The sequence below is a fragment of the Hippopotamus amphibius genome, chromosome 4 (assembly GCF_030028045.1).
Source record: "Hippopotamus amphibius kiboko isolate mHipAmp2 chromosome 4, mHipAmp2.hap2, whole genome shotgun sequence".
Lineage (NCBI taxonomy): Eukaryota > Metazoa > Chordata > Mammalia > Artiodactyla > Hippopotamidae > Hippopotamus > Hippopotamus amphibius.
In genome coordinates, this window is record NC_080189.1 from 110,676,544 (window position 1) to 110,703,787 (window position 27,244).

At 51.3% G+C, this 27,244-nt stretch overlaps 2 protein-coding genes across 4 annotated transcripts in view; one reads left to right on the plus strand and one right to left on the minus strand.

Annotated features, from left to right (window-relative positions):
- The first annotated feature begins 3,471 nt into the window (after window positions 1-3,471).
- Window positions 3,472-15,703, plus strand: AKR1E2 (aldo-keto reductase family 1 member E2). The gene is made up of 10 exons (XM_057731913.1): window positions 3,472-3,582; window positions 3,797-3,964; window positions 5,777-5,893; window positions 8,014-8,091; window positions 9,738-9,860; window positions 11,640-11,737; window positions 13,526-13,598; window positions 13,881-13,970; window positions 15,030-15,112; window positions 15,383-15,703. The coding sequence occupies exons 1-10, from the start codon at window positions 3,544-3,546 to the stop codon at window positions 15,423-15,425; spliced, it is 912 nt and encodes a 303-aa protein (XP_057587896.1). The 5' UTR covers window positions 3,472-3,543; the 3' UTR covers window positions 15,426-15,703.
- Window positions 15,704-19,139: 3,436 nt separating this feature from the next.
- Window positions 19,140-27,244, minus strand: part of LOC130851229 (aldo-keto reductase family 1 member C3-like) — a 31,095-nt gene continuing 22,990 nt past the window's right edge. For all 3 annotated transcript variants that reach the window (XM_057731225.1, XM_057731224.1, XM_057731226.1), the window contains exons 8-11: window positions 24,280-24,389; window positions 23,020-23,185; window positions 22,345-22,427; window positions 19,140-19,362 (exon numbers count right to left, since the gene is read on the minus strand). In XM_057731225.1, coding sequence (XP_057587208.1) covers window positions 19,320-19,362; window positions 22,345-22,427; window positions 23,020-23,185; window positions 24,280-24,389 — 402 coding nt within the window. In that variant the 3' untranslated portion in view covers window positions 19,140-19,319. The remainder of the gene's footprint in view (window positions 19,363-22,344; window positions 22,428-23,019; window positions 23,186-24,279; window positions 24,390-27,244) is intronic.

A 27,244-nucleotide genomic window follows, 5' to 3' on the forward strand; every position in this document is an offset into this window, starting at 1 on the left:
ACGTCTTCCCAGGCTGAGGGGTGGTCCCAGGCCAGTCTTTGCTCCAGGTCCTACAGCCCCTGGGGGCTCGGCCCTGAGTGGCCCATAGGGACCCCTCCTCCGATGCTCACATGCGCCCAACCCCTGGCCTCCTCACCCTGGGCTTGGCTCTGCCTCCGCAGGCTCCCCGTCCCCCGGCTGGGTCAGAAGAAGGTAGGCCTGGGGCCCCACGTCTGAGCCAGGCGGGCTGAGCCGCATGTAACCCGCAAACCGCTACAGGCCGCGGGCTGACAGAAGTCCTCCGGAAACGGGTCCAGTCAGGTGCCCGGGAAGGAGCAGGTGGTGCTGGAGGCAGGGGGCGGGCAGCTGAGTCAGAGGCCTGGGCTCTCCTTCCTCAGGTGCCCCTGTCGGGGCTGGGCTCCTGTACCAGCCCCTGCCCGTCCAGAGGCCGGCCCATCCCTGCGCACCCCCCCTTGGCTGCCAGGAGGGGCAGGCCTGGTAACAGGCAGCAGCTATAAACAGTGTCCATGCAGGAGCCTCTGCCCCCCCGCCCCCTCCCTCAGGGAACCGGGCACAGCCCTCTGCCTGTCCCCTCTCCACCGAGCATGAGCCCCAGGGGGGCAGGGGGGCTGCACTGCTCTGGCCATTCCCCACAGCAGGTGCTCCACGTGCAGTGGGCTCTGGAGGATGGGGGGCGAGGTCCACATGCGGTCAGGATGCCGGGCACACCTCTGTCCTGGGCCCTCAGGTCGAGGAGGCGGCCAACAGGGCGGGGCTGCGGTGGGGATGGATTTTCTCTGGGTGCCAGCTCTGAGGCCCCAGCCTCCCTGCTGCTCCCTGGGGACCTCCGGGACCCCAGCTACAGCTCTCTGACTCCTTTCCTCCTGCTGGAGATGCCCTCAGCCCTCTAGCAGGAATCACTAGATGCGAGGGTTCCAGGATTCTGCCTGGACGCCCACCCCAGCCCCCAAAGTCGCCCCCTGTGGAGACAGGAGTCCTCTCCTTGACGCCCACTCACTCCTTTAGCTGTCCCTGGGGTCCGTCCTTCTGACAATGAGAGCAGAGGAGCCCCTATCCAGAGGAGGCTAGGAGGGTATCACAGGTGTCCACTACCTGCCATGGTGTCCAGTGGGACTGGCGGACCCCTGACCGGTTTTTGTCTGTTTCCTTCATGAGCTCTGCTAAGTGCTTAGAAGAGGTCCTGTGCACAGCTGGCACTTTATGTACTGTTGACAGAATGAACCTTCTAGGATGTCTGAGTGTACCTGGGGCCCCTCGGTCAGCCCCCAGGGATCCCTGCTCTGGCTACACCCAGGACAGGGAACCCTCCCCCCAAACCCAGAAGGAATGTGAAACCTCCTTCACAAATAGGAAAGAGCCCTGTCCAAGGTCACAGGGTAAGTGAGCTTCTTCAAGGGGAACAGGAAAATCATAAATAAGAACCACCACATCCTTTCCACAGGTCAGGCAGGGCCTCAGCGCTTCCTGAGTGAGGCTTGTCCCACTTAGTCCTGGCAATAACTCTCTGAGTTTGGTCCCTGTCGCACCCCAATTGTCACAAGAGCAAACCCAGGAACAGAGAGGTGAAGCGACATTCCCAAGACACACAGCTGTGCTGTAGAGGGGAGAAACACCCACCTTTTCACCAGCTGGCCAGGGACCTGCTGGGTGCCGGGGACGTTTCAGCGGGCGGAGGGGAGGTGGGACACAGGACCTCTGCTCCGGAGGGCAGGCACCAGCTTCTCCAGGTTCAGGGCTGACTTGTTTTCATGCTGGGGTGGGCAGAGGGGGGACAGCTCAAATAATGTTTGTCAACAGTAGGAAAATGCAAAAATACTCACAGCCATAGCATGAAGCCAAAGCAATATATAAAGAATTTTCACAGCTATTCCCCCTAATATATGAAAAGTAATTTTGTAACTGACCAGGGAAGGGGCTGATTGGTGGAGGCAGAGCAAGCGAGGAGCCCAGACTCCTTGGGACCCTGGCCACTCAAGGGCAAAGCCCTGGGTCTATAATCCTTCCTCCCCCCCCACCCCACACAACACACACAGGGGCCCTCCCAGTGGGGACCATCCTAGCATCTGCTTCCCGTGATGTCCTCGGGTCTATAAGAGATAAGACCTGTGAACCCCCCGGGGTGGAATCACACGGCGCTACTGTACGAACGCAGAGAGGGACGATTACGCAAAGGGGTGGGACGCAGCGGGAATACAGCTGCAAACAGGCGTGGGTTCTGGTCCACGACCTGGTGAAAGACGCTTCCTCTCCTGGCCTCACGTCCTAGTCCGCCCCAGGGAGGGGTTGAAATGAAACTCTGATAGTCCCCTTCTCTGGCATGAAACTTTCCAAGGACCTCGCACACGAAGGACCAGGCCCCCAGGCGCCTCATGTCGCCCGTGTGTCCCTCTGTCCCCTGGCACACAGGCTTGCGGCATCTTTGATGTCCTCCCTGCGCCGGTTGCTCCGTTGACCTCGCGGGGGGCGGGAGGCACAACCGCCCCCTGGTGGTCAGAGGCAGCACTGCAGCGCCAGGGAGGAAACCAGAGATTGAAACACGCCTTTGGGCAGTGGGGCTCCCAGGCCCCAGGCCCCAGGGGACAAAGAAACAGGACCTGCGGGATCCAGGGGGGAAGCTGAGGGACCTTGAATCGTTCACGTCCCCCAGTTTCCCTCCACTGTCCCGGGATGTCCAGGAGGACAGGAGGCCTCACCCCAGGCAGGACAGTGACTCTGCCCCCTTCCACCTGAGGATCCAGGGCTCCTGCAGGGAGGGTCTGTTCCCTGGTCCCCAGAGGAGCGGTCCAGTGCTCTTCCACGTTGTGCACTACCCAGTCCCTAGGGTGTCCTCTGCTCTCAAGGACCTCAAGAGGTACAGGACTCGGCACAGAGGGTCACCCACGGAGAACCAAGGCCAACAAAGTCTTCTATAAGACTGTGAAACTCTGGGGCCCTCAGGGTCCAGCCCAAGCGCATCAATTTGTAGAGGAGAAAGCAGGTCTTGCCTCCCGAATCCTGGAGCCCCCTCGACATGGGGGGTGGGAGTCTCGGGGGCCTACCCTCCTCCCGGGCGCTCAGAGCGGTGGACACAAGGCTCAGACCCTGTGTTCTCTCCGCTGCCCTGAGGATGGCCCGGCCCGATCGACCTGGGAACCTCGGGATCCAGACCCAACAGCCCGGTATCCCTCTGCTCCGCCGGCGCGTTGCTAGGAGACTGGGTACTGGGCGGGTTCCTGCCGGGACCTCAATGCCCGCCCGGCGCGTGCGCACAGCCGCTCTCCAACGCCATCCCTTCGGCCTCCGCACATGTGGGCGTGTCCACTGCCCGCCCGCTCCTCTGGATAACCGACCGCCTTCGCGCCGGCAGCCAATCAGGGTGTCCACCCCCTCCACGCCGCCAGCCAGCCAGGGTGTCCACCGCCGGCGCCACCAGCCAATCAGGGTGTCCACCATCGGTGCCGCAGGTCAATCGAATTGTCCAGAGCCGTGGCCGTCACTAATCCGGCGTCCCCTCGGGCGGCGTCCCTTGGGAGTGGCGCGGCGGCCGCAGACGGGGCCGGAAGCATGGAGGAGATCCCGGTGCTGGGCCTGGGCACCTGGCAGGTGAGGCGGCGCCTCTCCCCGGCGCGCCCGGACACCTTGAACCTAGCTGGTCCGCGAGCCCCTCCTGAGCGGGACGCCCCCGCTTCAGAGCGGCTGACGGACGGCGCCGGCGCGGCGGCCGCGGGCTGCTGGCTCTGCGCTCTGGGGCGAGCAGGGGGCGCGGGGCCGGGCCGCCCGGCGTGGACGGCTCACGCCGCTCCTGCCCGCGCTGCAGGCGGCCCCGGGGGAGGTGGCGGAGGCGGTGAAGGCGGCGATAGACGCGGGCTACCGGCACCTCGACTGCGCTTACCTGTACCACAACGAGAGCGAGGTCGGCCTGGGCATCCAGGACAAGGTCAAGGAGGGCGTGGTGAGGCGGGAGGACCTGTTCGTCGTCAGCAAGGTAGGCCTTCCCGGGGCGCAGCCCGCCCAGCGCCGGGCCGCGACATGGGGGGACGGCACGGGGAGGGTGTCCCCGCTCCCGCGGGAGCTGATGACTCGAGCTGTCCTTGGACCAGACAGGACAGGGCCTGTGCAGCGTCGGGCGCATTCTGGGAGCCGTGCAGGTCGAGGGGCCGGGGGCAGCGGGACAAGCAGAGGGGACAGCTTGAGCGAAGGCACGGGACGCGGGACGGCGCGGGGTGCAGCGACCTGTGGGGAGCTTGGCGTTCCTGCGTCGGACGGGCCAGGCCGTGGGAGTCTGGATGCGGGTGAGGGAACTTATTCTTTTCCCCTTAGGCGCAGGAGCATCACTGACGGCTTTGACGTAGGGAGCTTGTATTCCTATAAGCGAGACGTGTGTCGTGGAGACTGTAGCCGCCGAAAGAAGCACGTGTTTGAACAGGAGACAGGGGACAGTGGCAGCAGCGGAGGTGGGGGCGATGACGGCCTGAATCAGGACGGCCCGCCAGGACAGGGCAGAGGAAAGCTTGTGAAGGACAGTCAGGAGGCAGGCCCCGTGGGAGGTGCGGGGGGTAGACCCAGATGGTGGAGGACCAAAGAACTCCCTCGGTTTTGACTTTGAAGCAGGAGGTTAAGACCGGTGGGCCAGGAGTCAAGGGTTCAGGTGCAGCCGTAGTTCAGGAGCCGTGAGGGACCGGGTCAGCGCGGATGGCTTGGGGCCAGAGCTTCATCGTGTGAAGGTGAGACTCTGGGTTCCATCACCCCCTGGCTGATTTCCATGCCTCAGTTTCCATAATTGCAAGATGCAGTATGGCTTCTGTAGTGGGTTTGCTTTTCTGTTTTATTTAAAACAGTCTCTGTAATTCTGAAGCTAGCTCGGAGGGCTGGTCAGGGAGAGGCATAGGTGTGAACTTGGCTGAGGAATGGACATCTCTCCTGATAGTTAGGTTGGGGAGATGGGTGGCGGGTATTTCTGAAGTAGCCCCTAGTTTGGTGACAAGTTGCTTCTGAGTAGATCATAGCCAGCGGTGGAAGTGTCATCCCTGTTCTTGAAATTAGAAAGTCATGGGAATGTAATTTATAACAATAAATCACAGTATACTCACTATCTGGAGAGTAATACTGTTGTTAATAATGTGATATATTCACTTCTAGTTCTTTCTGTTTTTCACTAATACACTCTAGTTTATATCTTTTCATCCTTTCTTTTACTAACTTATTTTTGTTTTTTCTCTTGCTGTGATGGAACCTTCACATTAGCTTCTGTCACAGTTAATGGTATAATGAGGGCAATAATGCAGAGAAAAGCAAATTACAAATTTTCAACTTAGCAGAGGGTGTGGATGGAAATATCTAAATAAGTACAAGGCAGTGTATATTACCTTACTTAGCTTAGCCTGTGTGTTTACAAGGCCCCAGTAGCAGGGAACTTTTAATATGGAGTCTAAGTCCAAAATACAATATAGAAATTCTTCTGATTCTTCCTCACATCCTTTCTGCCTACCAGAAAGTTTTCACTTTGGTTTTGTGTTTGGTTTGGTTTTTGGTCCCCAAGGATCCAAATAACCAGATGGCCCTCCCATAAAATATTTCAGGGGGTCCCCAACTTGCCTGTACCAGGAATCAGGCAGAAGGGGCCCAGCTCTGGAGGTCCCTCCCCGGGGTGTCCTGGACTCGTGTGAGGATGACATCACTGCCTTGTTGTATTTATTACTGTCCGATATTGGACGTTATGCATCTTCCAGATACTGGATTTGTTGGCCCAGGGGCAGATGTGTGGTAACACGGGCTCTGTTCTTCCTTCCTCTTCTAGCTCTGGTGCACCTGCCATAAGAAGTTCCTGGTGAAAGCCGCCTGCACCAGGAGTCTGAAGGCCTTGAAGCTGGAGTACTTGGACCTCTACCTCATGCACTGGCCCATGGGCTTCAAGGTACCGTGCAAGACAAGGGAGATGCCCGTAGGCAGCGCCTTCCTCCCTGGCTGTCCCCGTCAGGTGGTAGAAAGAGCCAGGGCACAGAGGTTCTGGTTCTCTATGGGCTCAGCTCAGGGGAGGCATGGGCTGGAGGACCTGCGAGGCCCCCAAAGTTCTGACGCCCTGGGGTCCTGCTTTGTGGCCCGTCATTTCTCCTCCAAGCCAGGAGGGCATCTGTTCTAACTGTAGGTCTTTAGGTGAAAGCAGGTATCAGACAGAGGAGACACTGCAGCTGAAAGCTGCCGCTGGTGTCACTTCCTGATGCTCAGTGACCCCTCGGCCCTCTTCTCTCCAGGGGGTGACTGCTGCTCTTCCATACCTTCTCCTGCAGCAGGTCTGCTTAGTTACGGAGGGAGATTATGTTTCCACCCGGTTCCACTCTTTTCGATTGACTGCATCTCACCCCCACCCCCACCCCCACCCCAAACCCCACTCAGCAGCTTCCCAGCCTCAGTCTCATATTGGTCGCCAGCCAGGGCGTCCCTGCACACCTGCTCCAGAACCAAGGGATGCCTCCTGACCAGGGATTCAGGCACAGAGGTGGCCCCAGGAGTACAGACGTCCTGGAAAGGATTCCTCCTGCGTGGGGGTCGGAGTGGGGAATCGTTGCTTGAGTCTCCCGTGAGTGTGCCTTTTCTGAGAATCTCATGGTGTGACCAAGCTGTCAGTCATCTTTTTAGAGTAAACAATGAAAAACTGCTTCATTCGTAGTGCAGCCCTACTTTAAGTCATTGTATTACTTTCAATAAAGGATGTAGAACTGTGCCTCAGTCACAGTAACAGAGAGCAGAAGCTGCCTAGAAAGCGAAACAAGAAGAATGATTCAGAAATGATGTATGTATGTTTGAAATCCAGTGTTTGGAGAATGATACTTAAAATAATGGTAATAACTGTCTTGCACGCACTGCCAGCTCATAGTATGATTTTAATGATGCACCAGGCACTGTTTTACACATACAGTCTCATTTAATCCTCACAATAAGCCTGTAAGGGGGGTACTGTTGTTAACACCCCATTGTACAGGTGATGAAACTGAGGCACAGAAAGTCTTAGTAAGATTGCTAAGCAGGTGCTCAAGTCAGACACCCGTTACCCTGCCTGGGGAACTGCCTCACTTTCTAGGGGCCCCTGTAGTTGGCTGCCTGGATGGTCGACAAGGGAGAGGTCTCAGGCCACTCAGCAAATTGCAGAGTAGAATTCCACATATGAGTAACTGAGAGCCATCAAAGGAAAGCACAGATGCTTGGAAGGAGAATCCAGACGCCACGCAGGGGTGGGCACTCGGGGCCCTTCTTTAGTGCAGTGTAGACAATACCTCTTTGTCTGCTGGGAACCCGTGGGCCTGGCGTGCTGTGTGCTGACCAGCAGGGCAGAAGCCAAGGACAAGCCCAGGATGGCGCTGGTGCGGAGGCCAAGAGAAATGTCAGCATGGGCGGTGACTTTGCTGGGAGACAGTCAGTTGCTTCAGTCCATAAAAATTCCTCTGAAATGTAGATCATTCTCCCGACAACTGCTCGCAGACATGTTCAGTGTGGTTACATACACCAACCTCCCTGTGGCCTGTCCCAGAGGGCCCTGCATGGTGGGGCAGAGGGCCGTGCATGGCGGGGCGCGCAGCTCGCAGATCAATGCCTGCAGCTGCGTGGAGGGCCGGCGTTAGGTTTTACCATTTCCTGCTGTTTTTCTCTGCCCTGCACCTCCTGGGCACCCTTGTACTAGTTCTCAGTTCGCTCTCTCTCACCATGAGGGGGATTCTAAGAAAAGAAAGGAAAATCCTAACAGCGGACTTGGGAGATCGCGCTCTTAGGACACGAAGGAAGACAGACCCCTTTTCCCCACTTTTTGCCTGAAATTGCAAAACAGTTTTCTGACAACCAGCAAGGATTCGAGGTCTTCCTTTCCTATCTTATGAGAGGTGGGCAGTGAATTTCAGAGAGCTGGAAAAGGTTAGCTGTAGGCTGGAGTCGAGCCCAGGGTCCCTGACCCCTAGTCCAGCCTTCCTCACTCCCGCCCCCGCCCCATCCCCCCCAGGGGTCACCACAAGCCCCCAGCACGCTCCTTTTCTTCTGGTTCTGCAGTCCGGAGAGATAGACTTGCCTGTGGACCACAATGGCATGATCATCCCCAGTGACACGGACTTCCTGGACACATGGGAGGTAAGCTGAGCCTCACCGGCCGCGTCTTCATCCTGCTGACCGTCTCCGGAGGGGAACAGCAAGGCCTGGAGCCGCCTGCCGTCAGAGGCTCCTGGTGTATAGTACGAATTGGGGACGGACACCTGGCTGAAGACCTCTGAACTCTTCGTCTCTCTGAAAGACTTGTTTTAGGGATAATTAATTCAGACCTCCACTTCAGTCTCAAAATTTTTTGAGTAAAAAATATCACATAGTCTTTACAGAAAGTATAAAATATAAAAAGTATAAAGAATATATCATGTGGTCATTACAGATAATGTAAAGTATAAAACGTGGAAAGTGTAAGAAGGAAAATTTGAAAACCTGCCTCTCCGTTTCCTGGCAGCAGCCACTGCTGCTGTCGTGTGGGCCCCTTTAGCTGTTTGTGAGCATTTCGGGGCCGTGACTTTGGCAGCAGGGGACGTTTGGGGGTGGGGCTGGGAGAAGTGGCGGAACGGTTACCGTGTTTCAAACCAGAGGCCAGAGGAGAAGTGGGGATTGGGGAGGCTGAAGCCCAGCAGGGAGCGTGCGCGTCGGGGCGATGAGTGTGGGGCGCGGGGCAGCGGGTAAACGGTCCGGCAGGAGGGCTCCTGTCCGCACGGCTTGCAGCCTGGCCAGCCAGTGCCTGTGGTCCCCACGTCGGGGGGTGGGGGTGGGGAGGTTGGCGGCAAGCAGGGGGAGGGTTCACAATGGGACTTGGTGAGTTCAGGGACATGAAGTTCCCGAGCCACTCGTGTAAGGTTGAGGGGTGCAGGCATGGGAGTGGGGGGGGGTCACCTGGGCCGAGCGAGGAGGGGGAGCAGAGGGGGGCACGTGCCGGGCCGGGCCATCCTCTCCTCCCCTTTCATTAAAGGCTGAATCATCCACGCAGCCTCACCTGGCGTGTCTGGGCCTCAGGGCAGTGTGGGGCCCACCCTGTCCACTGCACTGCCTGCCCTCAGGGACTCGGGCCAGACTCTGGGCTGCTTGTGTGGTGCATGAGAGGGTCTGGGTGACTGTTGCTGCTTCAGGGAGTCACAGCTGCACAGGGACCCTGGTCACTGGCCTGTGGCCACTCAGGACTCATTGCCGACCACTCTGGCACCAGGCCCACTCTTTCTGAAGCTGAGGGCTGGTCCACCTGCTGGTCAGTGAACAGCACAGAGCTTTGGGTTGCTCTGCCCTCGAGTCCCTTAAAATGTTCAGTGGCTTTGGGACAGGAGCTGTCCACACATCGTGGTGCTGAAGAGGGGCCAGCACGTGGAGCCAGTGTGGACACCCCTGCAAACCCGTGCCAACAGGGATTTGGGGCAGCGGGAGTAGACCTCGTGCTGCGTTTGCTCAACACCAGCCCGTAGCAAATCGCTTGGTGTGCATTTGTTCACGCCGTCCTTAAAACAGCCCTGTGACCCGGACAGGATCCTCCCCAGTGTGCAGGTGAGGAAACTGAGGCTCGGTGACGTCACGTGGTGTGCCCGAGGCCCCCAGCTACCACGCGGCGGGACTGGGGGCAGACCATGAGCTCAGAAGCTCTGGTGAAGCATCAAGGGAAGGATTTTCAAACAGCGGGCAGGGCCGGCTTCCCAACGCTGCGCGTCATCGGTGGGGCTGGTGTGGCCCAGACGCCCCAGGGGCTTTCTCCACCTTAGGCCATGGAGGACCTGGTGACCGCAGGCCTCGTGAGAACCATCGGGGTGTCCAACTTCAACCACGAGCAGCTCGAGAGACTTCTGAATAAGCCCAACCTGAAGTTCAAGCCGGTGACCAACCAGGTGAGCGTGGGACCAGCTCAGAGGCTGTGACCGTGGAGTCGGCTGTTCAGCCGTAACCTCCACAAGGCTGCGCTGGCACCGGCAGAGAGGGTGGGGCACGACCCACGAGTGGTCAGGCAGGCGGCGGGCGAGGGGGCAGGAGGTTTCCCGGAAAGGCTGGCCCGGCGAGGTGGTGCCCTCGGAGGGAGGGCCTGCGCTGAGCTTGGTTTCCCACACGCAGCTCTGGGTGAATCGCCAGGTGTGTTCAGAAGTGGAGAGGGTCCCGGCGGCCCCCATCCCTCACTAGTGCAGGTGCTCCGAGGTGGGTGGGCCTCCTGGGAAAGCACAGGGACCCCTTTGCTTCCAGCCATGCAGGTTGCAGCCTGAAGGTGTGGACGAATGACAGACCCTCAGCCCAGGGTCACAGACACTGCTGAGACGTTAACGCAGGGAAACGACTTGTGCGGGAAGGAGTGCGGTGCTCCCTAGACTGGCCAGCTGTGCACGCAAAAAGGGCACGCCTGCAGCGCTTCATCTTAAACTTTTTGTTAAAGTGTTAGGTACACAGAAAAGCGCACACGTCAGAATAAAGCTCGATACGTTCTCATGAGCTGAGCCCGGCTCTGGCCAGCACGGGAATCAGGAGACAAACATGACCAGCCCCACCGAGGCCCCGACTGTGCTCCGTTCCTGTCCTCCCTCCTTCAGAAAGGGCAGCAGCTCTTCTGATTTCCAGCAGCATCGAGTAGCTTTAGAGCTTTACGTGGATAACAGGGTATGTCCCGTGCTCAACTGTGTCCTGGTCCAGCACGCAGCATTGCTCCTGTTAGATCCTCCACGGCCGCATGTGGCGCTCCACGTGGCAACACGCCGCAGAGCAGCTGTCCACCGCAGCCTTGTCGGGCACTCGGGAGTCTCTCGTCCAGGGGTGTAGAGAACAGCGCATCCTGTCCTTTCTTTTCTATGGATAAACTTTTTAACTGAAGTGGAATAGATGCAGAGAAGCGTGGGTCTTGAAAGGCAAAGCCCACGGCATTTCCACCAGTGACCGCAGGCGAGCACCAGCACCAGAGCAGAAACGGAATGCCATCTGGTTCTGGAAGCTGGAGGATGTTTCCTAAGTAGGGTTGCAGACCCCCGGGAATGCTTCTCCTTCGGGGTCCTCCTGATGGCCACACCCAGCATGCTTCTGGTTCCCCGTGATTCACTGAATCTAGTCTCCATTGGGTCACTTATGACCTGGATCAGATGAGAATTCAGAGTGCGGGGGTGACGGGGGTCTGCTCTCCAGCTTCTCAGAACGTCCACTGGGGCCGCTGGGGCATGTGTCTGTCCCACGTGAGTCTCCAGCTTCACTCATCTGCTCAACAGACATTTATTGAGCACCTTTTGTATGCCCAGCTTGTTCTAGATGTTTGGGAGACATCTGTGAACAAAATAAAATTGGACCAAAATCCCGGCCTTGGTGGAGCTTACATCCTAGTGGCAACAGACAGACAATAGTAGAAAATACAACATGTAAGACGTCAGGTAATATATACACGGGCACAGAGTGGGTGGGAGGCCACGGTGTTTACCTAAAGTGATGCAGGAGGCCTGACGGAGCAGGTGAGGCCTGAGCGCTCCTGATGCAGGTGCTCACAGCGGGCTGGCGTCTCGGGCACCGCAGTCCAGACTTTCCACTTCACAGGTGTGGACCCTCGAGGTGGGCCACCCAGCTCCTCGGTGCAAGAGTTGAGACAGGCATGCAGGACCCCTTTCCGGGTAGCCGGTTTCCACGGTAAGCTGTGATCTTTACAGATCGAGTGCCACCCGTACCTGACTCAGAAGAAGCTGATCAATTTCTGCCAATCGAGAAACGTGTCCGTGACTGCGTACCGGCCCCTCGGGGGCTCCAGGTAGGGATGCACTGGCATCCTGAGTCCAGGCCTGAGCAGGAAAGAGCTGCACCCTCCAGTTTAATGTGGGAAGTTAATGGAGGGTTTAACGAAGGCCTGGGGGTGGGGTGGTGGTGTACAGAGCCCACAGGCACCTACAGGGGGTGGGGGCTGTCAGCTCCCTGGGCCCGTGGGCTTGGGGAGGGGCTGGGACTGGGGGCTGCTTTGAGGGGCTGCCCCCGCTGGACGCTTCGTCCTCTCCTGGGCCTCTGACGGGACAGTTTACAGACACCTCCCCCTCCACAGGAGCCCACGCCACACGTCATCTTTCCTAGAACCTGCCCTGTGGCCTCTGCTCCCTCTGCCTCCACCCACTCAGCCACCCCTTTCCCAGCCCCCATCCAGCCCATCAGCAAGGTCCGCTGATGGTTCTGCCAGAGAGCCTGGCGCCTGTCTCTTGCTCTCTGCCCTCACTGTCTGCCTTAGTTAAGTGAGAACCTCAGGCTAGGGGAGCAGCCTCTGAACTCCTGCCACACTGGCCCAGCCCCTAGTCACCATCACCATGACTGAGGGAGGCATCCCAATAAGACCTTGTCACCTTCGGGCTTAAAAGTCCTTGGTGTGGCCCATGGGGCCTGGCAGATCTGGCCTCTGCCTATTTCCAGCCTCATTTCTTCCTGCAAATAGTCTCTGCACTAATCATCTGAAACTCCGTGGGTTCCTGGAACAGAACATGTTCTTTCTAGTCTCTGTGCCTTCGTATATATTGTTCTCTCTACCTAGCAATCTTATCTTTTTTTGCAATCTGGTCAGCTCCAATTTCTAACACAGGTGCAGTTTAGCAACACTTCCTCCAGGAAGCCCTCCTGATCCCCCTTATACATGTTTAGTCCAAAGGCCTTGTCACACTCTCTTGTCCCTATTTTCTTCTCACTCTCTGCACGTGTCAGAGCTCCCTGAGCACAGGGAGAGCATCTAACGAGAGACTGCCCAGCCCCTCGCTCGGTGCCTGGGACATGTCAGGGGCCCAGGGGAGGCTGAACTTATTGCACTGTTATTACTTGTGTGTTTCCCGTATGCAATGGGGTGCCTGTGTTTGAACTTGGCAGCAGCAGGGGAGTTCCTAGAAGGCCGGGTCACCGGGTCGAATAGGCGGGGGTGGGGGGGGGTGAACCCTGGGCCCCCAGCCAGATGAAACGGCGGCTGCCCTCAGGAGACTGTGGCGGCTGTTTCTAGCACAGTGCTTGAAGCCTAGGAACTGCTTAAATAATGCTCGCCGGGAGGTGGCTCTCCAGGGTGACGAGAGCCTGTCCCCTGCTGGGCAGAGATGGAGGGACAGAGCTTGGGCACTGTCTTGTCTCCAGACTCTGCACTGAAGGTGCACAGGCTCCACCTCTTCTTGGTGTTCGAGGTGAACCTTTCTGAAAGTATCATCATCAACAATCCTGTATCAGTGGCGCGCTGTCCGCTGTCCTACAACACGAGCTAAGAGGCCAGAGAGCCTTTAACTGTCAGAGGGGCCTCGTAAGTGCTGATGTTGCTGCCTGGGTCTTGAGAAAAAGCACCAAATGTATGTGAAAAGCGACGTGTCTGGCTGTCTCCACTGAGATGTTAGCACCAGTCTCTCTAAGGTGGTGGGATTTAGGTGACAGCCATTCTGCATCATTTAAGTTTCCTACACTGAGCAAGTATCGTGAGCCAGACAAAAATACATCTAGATTTTGCGTTTAGAGAAAGTGTGGGGTTTTCCTAAAGAAGGAAGTGTGCTTGTTTGATCCCATGGCCCCTGCCCTGTGCTCTTCTCCCCAGTGAGGGGGTGCACCTGATGGAAGACCCTGTGATCCAGACGATCGCTCAGAAGCACAAGAAGTCTGTGGCTCAGGTAGGTGGGGACCGCTGCGTCCGGGCCCCGATATCCAGTTGTTTGGGGATTGGACGCGTTAGTGAGTTCTCCTCAAGGCGAGTGCCAGTCCTCCGAGCTTGTCCTGCTAGGACTGCTCAGAAAATGCCAGTTTGGTTTCTAAAGGACTTAGAATGAAAGCTCCTGTTGCCTTTTGGACTTTTGGACTTTTACTGCATGATGAAGCGTGACCCGTCAGGGAAGGTGCTAAGCTCTGAGTCCGGTGATGCCCCGTATGTGATATTAGACTTTTTGTTCCTGCAGATTTTGATCCGATTTCATATCCAGAGGAATGTGATAGTGATTCCCAAGTCCGTCAACCCAAAGCGGATTCTTGAGAATATCCAGGAAGGTGTTTCCTCCTTTCAGATCAGCATCGGAGGGTTTGGGATCACCGGTTAGCTTGGGGAAGGGGTGTGGTGACCGCTGGAGACCGCAGCCCCGCCTTCTGTGGCCTTGACACCGCAGGGGGCAGGACGAGGCCTCAGGAGCTGAGACTGGCCCTTCCCAGCCCGGGAGCTGGAGCAGGATTGCGTGGGGCAGGGAGAGGGCAGAGCGGGCAGAGGGGTGGCTGGAGCTCTCGGGGCTGCCTGCTGAGCCACACGCCCGCCCCTCGCCCCAGTGCCACCCAGGGGTGCTGCAGCCGGGCTGCCCCGGCCCTGGCGTGTCGGACCCTCCCAGAGCCGTCCACTCGCTCCCCTTAACCCAGATAAGCCCTGGCCCCAGCTCTCCCTCCCGGCAGAACTTTAGCCTAACCCTAGACTTCCGGGCAGAGGGCCCCCTGCGGGTAGGGGCTGGGCCGTGCTGTCCCCTCCCAGGCTCCGGTGGACTGGCTGTGCCCCTCCCCTCCGGCTCCTCAGCTGCGGGTCAGGTTGGCTGTCCCTGGTGGACGGCTCTTCCTGCGGGCTAGGGTCATAGTCCACAAGTGTGTAGGGACAGAACGGGGGAGGGCAGCTTACAATACTGCTTCAGAAGGAACAGAAATAAAAACTACACCGTGTGTGGATACCGTGAGCATCCACAGTTGTCCTGGGGACCAAGGGTCTCCCTCACAAAGTGCAGAGGCATTGTTTTTGGTTTTTGTTTCTTGGGATTTTGCATGCGTATGTGTGTGCGTGTGTGTCTGTGTCTTTGCGTGCTGGGAAAAATTCTGGCTCTGGAACGTCCCTTACAACTGTAGGCCGAATGCAGCGCACACCTGTCTTCCCAGGGATGCCTGAGCACCTGAGGCTAAGCCAACCAGGGTGGGCAGAGCCCACATGCCTCTTGGGGCCTGAAGCTGATGTTCAGGGGAAGATCTGGGTGTCACAGGAAGTCCTGTCCTCACAGGTCAGGCAGTGCTTTGCAGCTGACGTAGTTCAAGTAAATGTGCACTGAACTAAATTTCCTGTGAATGTTTCCTTTTGGTTCCAGGTGTTTGATTTTGAGTTATCGGAACAGGATATGACAGACCTCTTCAGCCTGGACCGGAATCTCCGTTTGTCCACGTTCCCCATGTAAATACGGCTCCTTTAGCTCCTTCCCAGGTGGAGGGAGCAGTGTCCGGGTGGTGTGACTGCTTCTTGCACGGGCGTTTATTACACCTGGGGTTGTTTTAACCTCACAATCCTCTCCTGCCTGAGGACAGGCCACTGCGGAGGTGAATCGCAAGGCTAACTCAGCACACTGTGGAGTTGAAGAATATGTGACTGCATCTTTTAAATGTTTCTCTTAAAAATAATACTCATTCTTTGCTTCTATTTTTGATTTAGCTTTCTGTTTTTCAGAACTGAAAATCACAAGGACTATCCCTTCAAGGCAGAGTACTGAGGACCCTGCTCGGCACGGGCAGCTCTGGCCAGGGGTGGGGGACGCAGTTGGGTTTGGGTGGGTCCCTGCCTGCAGCAGAAGTGCCCGGAGACATCCAAGGAGCCGTGTGTGGTCAGTGCCTGAAGGAGGAGGCTTCGTGAGACCGAGACCGGTGGTTGCTGTCCTCCAGGAACGCCTTCTCGTCCTAAGCGTCCCTGGAGCACACAGTGTGAAGGGTCCTTATGAGGCCCACTGTATGGCCTGTACTCACAACAGGATACTTGATGGCTCATGAGTGATTTACCTTCACATTAAAAAAAAAAAAAAACCATATTATGGAAATACTGAAACATCTACAGCACAGGAGCCTCCACACACATCCCTCAGCTTCAGGAGCTGTCAGTCCCGCCTGCCCTGCCTGTCTCTGCTCCTCTGCTCCCTGCCAGCCCCGCCACCCACGTTATCCTAAAGCAAAATCCTTACCTTCAGACAACAAAAGGATGTGCTCAGCAGCACCTGTCTTTTAATAGCACCCCACCCCCATGCAGCCCGTTGATTCTAACCTGCAGCCAGAGGGAAGGGTTTCCCCACACCTGGGAAAAAACATTTCCAACCTGTCTAAAAGGCAAAACAAAAATAATGAAACTATAAGACAGTTCTTATAAAGAAGAAAATGATAAATTCCCAATTTTACAAAGATGATACAGGAGGAACACAGGAACTAACAGTGATGGCCTGCCTTTAATCCACAGAGTGCCCCTCCGTGCCCAGGGCCCTGTAGGAAGCTAGGCACATGGGGGTCAAGTGATCTCCAAAGATTACTTGGTTGTAAAGGCTGAAACTAGGATTTGAATGTCCAATAGCTGATGAGAGTTAATAATAATAGGAATAAAAACGGAATTAACAGTGATTTTCCAGTCTCTCCACTCAAAATAACAAATGAACCTCTAATACATGTGAAATTTTTATTGAAAAATAGCACTTTCAGTAACTTTTGGTAGGACTATAAATTTATATAGATCTCCTGGAAGCAATTTGGTATGTAGTATATTTCAAAGTCTCTAAAAATGTGCATATTAATTGATGGCTTTTGGGCTTTTAAGCCTTAAAGTTTAGGAAAAAAGAGCCTCACCCCACCCCCCATATTCTCAAGTTAGAGTGTGTATGTTGCTGAAGAAAAGTTATATTTAGGGTTGTTTGTGATTGTGGGGGGAGTTAAAATTTGAATTTAAAAACATTCTCCAGAGAGGATTGTTTCTCCCCTGAGGTTCATCTGGTCCTGTTGAACTCATCCCCCCCACCCCCGGCCCCGCCCCCCCCCCCCCCCCCAATTCCAATAGTCTTACCGTTTGGTAACAGCAGTGCCAAATCCCAGGACTGACAGGGGGTTTCCAACGTTCATTTTTATAGAATGGGATGTACATTGATGCAGCCACTGGTTCTCACCGTCCAGACTTAGCTCGTGCTGTTTTTATCCTCACTTCCTCCAGCCTGTGCTCTGGAGGAGCTTTCTCTTTGGATTGTACAGTAAATGGTGGGAGGGCCCAAGGCCAGCGCCGCATCCAAGTTCTTTTGATTAGAAAGGAATCCAAAAGGGAGGAGACTGTGTGGAGCTGGTGCTCATTTTCTAGTTGCTCTTTTTAAAGTCACCTGTTATTTTGAGAGAACTGTAGGTTCACATGCAGTCGAATGAAATAATACAGAGAAATCTGTCCCCTCTACTCAGCTCCCCACAGCGTCACCATCTTGCAAAGCGACAGCCCCGTGTCACAACCAGGATGTCAACGTCGATACAACCCATTGCTCTTGTTCAGGTTTTCCCAGATTTGTGCTGGGCATACGTTTAGTTCTGTGCAATTTTTTCACGTGTGTGTTTCACAAATCGTGGGCACAGTCAGGACACAGAACTTCTCCATCACCACAAGCCTCCCTTTATACCTGTTCCCTCCTCTCTTCTGCCCCACTCCCTCCTTTAAGTTTCCAGCTTTCTTGGGGGATAACTGACAAACCGTATGTGTTTGAAGCATACAGTGTGATGATCTGATACACGTGCACGATTGTGAAGTGATTCCCACAATCAAGTTAGTTAACACCCATCACCTCACATAGTTCCCTTTTCTGTGTGTGGGGAGAAGGCTTAAGATTTACTCTAATCAAGTAGATAGTAGATACTCAAACAATAAATAAGAAAGTCAATTTTAAAAATTAGAATAGTTACAAACTAAAAGTACTGTCCTCACTGTCAATTCTGTTGGTTGATTCTATGAAAAGACATTTGATGAGATTCATCACATTCTTTTTTTTTTCAGCTTTATCGATGTGTAATTGACAGTTGAAATTATGTATAATGATCTGATGTGCATGTACCTCTTGGAATGGTCCCCACATACACTCAAGCTAACCAGCACATTCACCAACTCTCAGTTACCTGGTTTTGGTTTTTGTTTTGGCTTTGCTGGGAACCCTTAAGATCCATTCTTTAAGTGAATCCAGTTACACACTGCAGTGTTATGAACCACAGTCCCACACTGTACACCAGGTCCTCAGAACTCACTCATCTCATACTGAAAAGTGATTCCCTTCCGTCTCCCCACTCCAGTCACGTGCACATCAGACCTTTCATCCCTGCTCCACAGGTCCCCAAGGCCCTGTTCCTTTCTAAACCTACTTTCCCTCTCCTGCCCCCACTGGGTAATTTATATTGTTTCATCTTCCAGCATACTGACTATTCCCTCTGCTCCTTCAAGTCTACTGAGCTTATCCACTGAGTGTTTAATTTTTATTATTATAGTTTTCAGTTCTAAAATTTCCATTTGGTTTTTTCTTCATGTCTTCTATTTCTTTCCTAGGACACTCTTATCTCCTTGTTGAAACTTTCTGCTTTTTCATTTGTCCCCAGTATGTTTGCAATGGCTTATTGAAACATTTTCATGATGCTTGCTTCAAAACCTTGGTCAGATAATACTAACATCTCGACCATCTTGGTATAGGCATCTGTAACTTGTCTTTCTAAATTTAATTTGATGCCTTCCTTGTTTTGGGTATAATGAGTCATTTTTTTTTATAAATTTATTTATTTGTTGGCTGTGTTGGGTCTTTGTTGCTGCACGAGGGCTCTCTTCAGCTGCAGCGAGCAGGGGCCACTCTTCATTGTGGTGCAAGGGCCTCTCTTGTTGCAGACCACAGGCTCTAGGCATGCGGGCTCTAGGCATGTGGGCCCCAGCAGTTGCAGCACGTGGGCTCAATAGCTGTGGCTCACGGAATCTAGAGCGCAGGCTCAATAGCTGTGGCGCGTGGGCTTAGTTGCTCTGCGGCCTGTGGGATCCTCCTGGACCAGGGATCGAACCTGTGTCCCCTGCATTGGCAGGTGGATTCTTAACCACTGCGCCACCTAGAGAGTCCCTATAATGAGTAATTTTTAACTGAAATCCAAACACCTGGGGAATTGTGTAATCATTGTTTTAGATCCCTTTAAAAGGTCCCATAAAATTGTATGGTGCAGCAAATTCACAGAACAAAAGAGAAAACACACGCACACACACACACACACACACACATGAACTACAGACAGGTGAAAAGCCAGACTTGGAAAATTTGGAAAATATACTACAGTTAGCTTTTTGTGAGGGATGCATATCTCCTATGATCACTTCCAGGAGTGTCAGCATTTCAACCTCAGTTACACGGAAAAAAACAAAACAGATAAAAAGCCAAAGCTGCAGCCGGTTGGATTGTTTGAAATGTATCTTTATTTACTTTGGGGGAAAAAGACTAGGTTTAGAGATTTTTACTTCCTGCTCCAGGGACTGATCTGGCTAAGCGACTTGGAAGGAAGCAGGTGCCTTCTCCTCCTTGAGAGGTCCTCCAGTCAGCAACCCCAAACCAAGAACTCAGGAGCAACCACAGACACTGCTATTAATATTCATCACGAAATGGGTAATTTGGGTGATGAAAAAATCTAAAAGATAAAGGGAGAGTCTTGGTCAAGTAACTGTTTCTGGGCTGGATAAAGAGAGGCGTAAGCATGAGAATTAATATAATTTTCTTTTTGGACAAGTACAAACCCAACTAGTTTTATAACAACCATGTAAAATTGCATTACAATGTAATGAACATCTTGAAGAAAGTAAATACGCTTATATACACTTGGGCACATGCACAAAAATAAACTAATATATTCCATTTTTATAGGTATATTATCCTACAACTTAAGGAGATAAACAATTTGTGTTGATATTATAAACTCCCAAGAGGGCAGAAATGAGTCTTTCCTCTTCTAAAACGGTGCCTATCTGGTTTAATACCTAAAATTAACAAATATTTCAAGGTGGTGTTGAAGAAGGTGACAAGAATATCACTGTTGTTCCATTCCTTCAAGCACTCAGGAATCATTTACCTATGACTTTACTGCGTGAAAAATCACGTAGTAGATCTAGAGATGGAAAGAGTGATTGTAATATAAGCCCCTTCAAGAGGGGTTTCCGTTTTAGCAAAGGAGGCCAACACTCTTTGCATGTATAAGGTAATCATGTTTGAGACAGGCAATGCTAAATCACTGGATAATAATGATTGATTAAAATGACTGGTAGTAATTATAAAAAGTTACTACCTGCTTCTGCACTGTCCCTTACTCTTCTTCCCTGTCTATCGTTTTATTATATTATTCATTTAACCAATATTTACTAATTACTCAGGGAGAGGGCCTATTTTTAAAAATTCCTTCCTTGAAATCTCATGTTCTGTGGCAAACAGAAAGCAAACAAAACAAGTGAGCACACCACCTGGTATGCTAATTAGGGAGATGTGCCGAGAGGAATAGGTCAGGACCTTGAGGGGAAGGAAGTGCTGCACTGGGTGGTGTTTTTAGATAAAGTGACAGAGAAGCTGTCACAGAGCTGCCATCTAAGCCTGGCCTTGCGGAAGGAGCGACCTTCCAGGTATCTGGAGGAAGAGGACTCTGAGCAGAGGCAGCAGCCTGACGCACGTGGGCGACAGCAAGGAGGCCATCGGGCTGTCCTGGAGTCAGAAGGGGCGGAACAGCCGGACACGGAGGCACAGACGTGGGGAGACAGTGTCCTGCTGGCCTTTGTAGGTTTTATGAGGACTCTGGCAGGCCACCAGATACCAAGAAGAGGCATTCCCCGGCAGACCTACTTTTTTTCTTTTTCGGAAAGTAGTGGTGTTTTAATGTTTTATTTTTTTCAACTTAATTTTTATTTTATATTGGAGTATAGTTGATTTACGATGTTGTGTTAGTTTCAGGTGTATGGCAAAGTGAGTCAGTTATACAGATACATGTATCCACTCTTTTTTAGATTCTTTTCCCATTTAGACCATTACAGTGTACTGTGTACAGTTCCCTGTGCTCTGCAGCAGGTCCCGTTGATCATCTGTTTTATATGTAGAAGTCTGTGTATGTTAAGTAAGTCTGACAGAGAAAGACAAATATCATATGATATCACTTTTAAGTGGAATCTAAAAAGAAAGATATAAATGAGCTTATTTACAAAACATAAACAGACTCACAGACTGAAAACAAACTAGTGGTTACCACAGGGGAAAGGTGTGGGGGACGGATATTAGCAGTTTGGGATTAACATATACAGACCTTCTTTTTTACCTCATTCACTCCGGTGTGTATGGGCAGAGACGAAGTACAGAAGGATAGAGAGCAAATGGCGGCCGGTTACTTGACCAGGAAGATTTTGATACAAGCGTGTTTGGCATGTGGGCTGTGGTGCGCGGGTGAGGCTGCAGGTACCATCATGAGCTCCGCTATACGCTTGATAAGTTTGAGTAGAGTAGAGTAAATGGATATACAGACCTCGGTCCAGGGCCTCGGTCTGGGCTGGAGTCTCTAGTTACCCAGTGTTTAAAGAACAGGAGTAGATGAAGTACCAAGGATGAGGATAAGGATAGAAAAGAAAAGAGGTCCGGGACTTTCCACGTGGACCAGTGGTTACGAATTCTTCTTCCAATGCAGGGGACACAGGTTTGATCTCTGGTTGGGGAACTAAGATCCCACATGCCGTGGGGCAACTAAGCCTGTGCGCTGCAACTACTAAGCATGTGAGCCACAACTAGAGAGCCCACATGCTGCAACTACAGAGCCCACAACTGAGACCGACACAGCCAAAAATAAAATTAAATAAACATATTTTTTAAAAAAAGAAAAGAAAAGAGAATAAGTCCAAGGCTTGAGCCTTAGCTCACTCCAAAGTTAAGAGGTCAGGTTGATGAGGAGACACCTACAAAGATCAAGAGAAGGAACGGAGAGGGGGATGAGGGAAACCAGATCTTCAGTAAAGAAAGGAGAGCTGAGAAAGTGTTTCTAGCAGGAGAAAGTGACCCACTAGGTAAAATAAGGTGGATGACAATCACTGCTGGGTTAAGCAAAGAGGAGGTCATGGCTGACCTTGACAAGAGGAGCTTCGGCAAAGAGGAGGGCAAATGCCTGATTTGTGTGGGTTCAGAAGAGAATGGGGAGAGAGACATGAGAGGCAGAAAGCATGGACTTCTTCAAGAAGTTTTTCTGTAAAAGGAGAAATGGGGGTTGGGGGAGCTGCAGATGAAGTCAGAGAGAGAATTTTTTTGAAGATGAGAGAATGTTTGAATAATCTTGTGGGGAGGGGAAAACTGATGACGTAGAGAGAGAACAGGAGGTAACCAGGTCTTACACCAATGAGTAAGAGAAAGAAGAGAGAGGAGACTTGAAAGTACGTGCAAAGGATGTCATTGTATTGATTGATCCTGGAAGTTAAGCAGAGTAAGGACAGAGGGGCGTGGAGGAACAGGGCTCTGAGGGCTTGAAGGAAAAATATTTTCCATCCACTTCCCTAAAAGAAGAGGCAAGAGAAGAGCTCACCCTTTGTGGGTTAGAATACATGGAATTCCTTCATTACCCTGCCGACTGTCATCCACAGTCCAACAAGCTACTTACACATCTTCTTCAAAGTAGCGCATGTTTCTGTTTAGGCCATCCAGACATTGCATATCCTCGGGGGTCAACTGGAATTCAAAAACCTATCAGAAATGTGAGAAGATCCATTCAATTTCCCGGAGGCAATTACTGCAGCCCCTACCTGCCCCCCCACCTGCATAGACTGACACACAAATTTATGTAGGAACTTATGTAGGTTTCATGAGACATTTGTCATGAACCTCGGGTTCATGTGCCTGGCAAAAGTCACGGGAACCTGTCCGTTTGGAGAGTTGAGATTAGCAATTCAGGTCACCCTCAGAGACTTTAATTGAGTGGCTGTGGAGGTAGCCAAGGAATCCTTGGGATTTTTGTGCTTGGATCTCATCTCAGCTAACTCCTTTGTTTTTTCAGCTGAAGAAATCAAGGGATGATTTACTCAGGGCCATACTGTTGAGTGAAAACCAGGACTGAGACTCATACCTGACCCTCTGTCGACTATTCTTTCCAACTACCGTGCTGCCTCCCTTGCAGGGGTTGGAGGACAGGACAGTTGGATACAGCACATATACGCATAGGGTATACAGGGAGATAAGCTTTGCCCAAACACTCATTGGGAGCCTCCCAAATAGCCCAGCCCAGAGGGAAACCATGTGGTTCTGTCAGCCCCCTGCTGCCCACAACCCTACCAGGTACCTGGAAGTTCTCCTGGAGCCTCCTCTCATTGAAGCTCTTGGCCAGGGCCACCGCTCCCCGCTGCAGGTGGTAGCGCAGGGCGATCTGGGCTGGAGTTCGCCTGTGCTTTTCAGCAATGGCATTGAGTACCGGATCCTGCAGGAGTACTGGCCTGTCCTTTTTCACCCTGGGAGGGAGGCAGAGATGCTATGTGTCTGAGGTTGTATATCCATTCTACTTGGGGATAGTTCATTCAGTCTAAGGGTGGTTAATCCTGTAGAATCTTCCTCATTACCTTCTGGCTGTCTCAATATCTCTTCTGTTTCTTTTGGTAAATCCAAAGAAGAAAGACAAGAGAAAGCAAGGTGGGAAGGGAATATTGGGTAGTTTTTTCATCTTTTAAACATTTCTGAGAAAACTTAGTTAAAAGATTAAATAAGTCAAGAAGACAAAATTGTTGTCCACAGTAAGACCTAATGACCAGAACAAATAACCAAGAACTTTATAAGAATTTTCTATTTCAATAAATGCTCTCGGGCTTCCCTGGTGGCACAGTGGTTAAGAATCCTCCTGCCAATGCAGGGGACATGGGTTCAATCTCTGCTCCAGGAAGATTCCATATGCTTTGGAGCAACTAAGCCCGTGCACCACAACTACTGAGCCTGTGCTCTAGAGCCCACGAGCCACAACTACTAAGCCCACATGCTGCAACTACAGAAGCCCATGCACCTAGAACCCGTGCTCCACAACAAGAAAAGCCACCACAATGAGAAGCCCATGCACTGCAATGAAGAGTAGCCCTTGCTCTCTGCAACTACAGAAAGTCCACACCCAGCAATGAAGACCAAATGCAGCCAATGAATAAAAAATTAAAATAAAATAAATAAATACATTTTAAAAAATGCTCTCAACTAATTGTCTCTGTTTCGTCCTCAAGTGCTAAAAGTGCTATATTCCTCTTGAAGACATAAAGAAACTAAAACCTACAAAAATTGTTATTTGTCTCATATATATCTCAACTGCTAAGTGTCAGAATCGTGGCTTGGAATCACTTTGTCACTCTTTAAAGACAAAGCGTTTGAATTGGATGAACATTTTAATCAGTAATAACGATTACCGTATTATTCAATAATGTTTTAGTGAGCCCTCACTGTAGACTAGGTAAAGGGTGTGCAAAGATGGAGGACTCCTGCTGACCCTCCTTAATTTCCCACAGGCCTTGAGACATGGCCCGGGAAGGCACAGCATTGAGGATCAGAATACCTTTATAGAGATCATTACCATTTCTTCCTCAAGTCAGACCCCAAGGTAGCGAATGCCACAAAGAGAATGTCCTTGGACTTGCAGAACTCCAGCAGTTTGCTCTGGTTGAGGTAAGGGTGACATTCCACCTGTAAATGGCCAAGCAGAAGTATTTGAGTGTAGCACCAGCAAGATCACCCACACCAAACTCACAAGGAACATACAGTGCTGTATTCACAGTAACAGAAATATTTAGAAACACCAGCAGCATGGGCCAGCACATGACCACCATCCACAGCTCCGCCCATGGTGCACCACACAAAATGGTTCTACTGCCTAAAGATGCCTAGTGCTTCACCTGTTCATCCCTCCTTCCCTCCCCAGAAACCCTTGGCAACCACTGCTCTTTTCTTTCTCTCTTTCCTTCGTTCTTTCCTTCTTTTTTTTCTTCTCTTTCTTTTTTCTTTTTCTTTCTCTTTCTTTTTTTCTCTTTCTTTCTTTCTTTCTTTCTTTCTTTCTTTCTTTCTTTCTTTCTTTCTTTCTTTCTTTTCTTTCTCTTCCTTCCTTCCTTCCTTCCTTCCTTCCTTCCTTCCTTCCTTCCTTCCTTCCTTCCTTCCTTTCTTCTTTCTTTCTCTTCCCCTTCCTTTCTTCCTTTCTTCTTCTTTTTTAAAATATTTATTTATTTATTGGCTGCATCAGGCCTTAGTTGCAGCATGTGGAATCTTCGTTGAGGTACGTGAGTTCCAGAGCTCATGGGCTCTGTAGTTGTGGCACACAGGCTCTCTAGTTGAGGTGCATGAGCTCAGTAGTTGTTGCGCGCGGGGGCTTAGTTGCCCCACGGCATGTGGGATCTTAGTTCCCTGACCAGGGATTGAAACCCTGAAAGCAGATTCTTTACCACTGGACCACCAGGGAAGTCCCTCTCTCTTTCTTCTTTTTTTTTTTTTGGAGCAGCTTTGGGTTTACCAAAAAAAACAGCAAAAAATACAGTTTTCATATGTTCCTTCATTCCCTCCCCAATTTCCCCTATCATTAGCAACTTACATTAGTCTGATACGTTTATTAAAATTGATGAGTCAATATTGACAGATTATTATTAGGTAAAGCCCATAGTTACATTAGGGTGCATTCTTTGTGTTGTAAATTCTATGGGATTTAAGGAATGGACATTTCATTACAATAGCCAACAGAATAATAGGTACTCCTTCCTAAGATTTCCCGTGTGCCGCCTGGCCATCCCTCCATCCCTGCCTTTGAATCCCTGGCACGCACTGATCTTTCTACTGTCTCCATAGTTTTGCCTATTCCAGAATGTCATGGAGTTGGAATCATATGGTGTGCAGCCTTTTCAGATTGGCTTCTTTCACTTAACAACACGCATTTAAGTTTCCTCCATGTCTTTTTCTGGCTTGATAGCTCAATTTTTAATTGCTAAATTATATTATATTGTAAGGCTGTCCCAGAGTTTGTTTATCCTTTCACCTATTGAAGGACACCTTGGTTGCTTCCAAGTTTTGGCAGTTATAAATAGGGTTGCTATAAACCTCCATGTTCAGGTTTGTGTGTTTTCAGCTCCTTTGGGTAAATAGCAAGGAGTACAATTGCTGGATCGTGTATGGTCAGAGTATGTTTAGTTTTGTAAGAAACCGCCAAACTTTCCTCCAAAGTGGCTGCCCCACGTTGCATCATCCCCGCCAGCCAAGAATGAGAGTTCCCGTTGCTCCACATCCTCACCAGCATTTAGTGTCGCCAGGGTTCTGGATTTGGGCCTCTGTAATAGGTGCATGGCAGAAGAGTGGTCCCCCCACCCGCATCTGTGGTTTTGCTCACTGTGGTTTCAGTTACCCATAGTCAATCGTGCTCTGCAAATATTAACCGGAAAATTCCAGAAATAAATAATTGATACGCCTTACATGTTGCACTGTTCTGAATGGTGTGATGAAGTCTTGTGCTGTCCTGCTCCATCCCATGCAAGACAGGAATCCTGCCTTTGTCCAACGTACCCACACTCTATGTCAGCAGCCTGCTGGTCAGTTAGCAGCTGTCTCAGTTATCAGATCATCTGTTGTGGTATCGCAGTGCTGGTGTTCAAGTGCCCTTTATTTTACTTAATAATGGCCCCAAAGCACAAGAGTAGTGATGCTGTCAATTCAAATATTCTCTTACTGTGCTTAATTATAAATCACACTTTATCATAGGCATGTACAAATAGGAAAAAACATAGTCTATACAGGATTCAGTACTATCCACGGTTCGGGCATCCACCGAGGATAGGAGGTCCTATCCTGCAATAAGAGGAAACTACTGTATCTCATTTTGGTCTTAAGTTGCAAATCTCTAATGATATTTGATGTTTAACAATTTTTCATGTGCTTATTTGCTACCTGTTCAGGCAAACCTTGGAGATACTTCAAATTCAGTTCCGGCAAATATCGCAATAAAGGAGACACATATTTTTTGGTTTCCCAGGAAACATAAAAAGTGGTGTTTACACTACACTGTAGTCCATTAAGCATGCAATCGCATGTCTAAAAATCATACATACCCTAATTTAAAAAGACTTCCTTGCGAGAAACTGCCAAAGCTGTTACAATAGTAACATCAAAGAGCACTGATCACACATCCCCATAGCAAATATAATAATAATGAGAAAGTCTGAAATATTGTGAGAGTTACCAAAACATGACACAAGGTGAGCAAATGCTGTTGGGAAAATGGTTTTGACAGATTTGCTTGACATGGGGTTGCCGCAAACACTCAGTTCATAAAAGATGCTCTTGCTTCAGATGCAAGGAAACAAGGGACGTCTGAAGTCTTTGTCGGTGAATTTGCTCAGCCCTTTGGCTTATGTTTAGATTTCTCAGCTGTCACTTGGCCAAATGCCATTCACCCCTTAGAGTTCAGGTAACATCCAGCTTCCCCCTATTTCTTTTTTTTTTTAAGATTTATTATTTATGTATTTATTTACTTATTTTTGGCTGCATTGGGCCTTCACTGCTGCACA

Bases quoted from the DNA above. Each gene is read 5' to 3' on its own strand.
- AKR1E2 (XM_057731913.1), top strand. From the start codon at position 3,544: ATGGAGGAGATCCCGGTGCTGGGCCTGGGCACCTGGCAG. The intron at 13,599-13,880 runs GTAGGTGGGGAC...TTGTTCCTGCAG, and splicing joins ACAAGAAGTCTGTGGCTCAG to ATTTTGATCCGATTTCATAT. The intron at 13,971-15,029 runs GTTTCCTCCTTT...TTTTGGTTCCAG, and splicing joins TTGAGAATATCCAGGAAGGT to GTGTTTGATTTTGAGTTATC.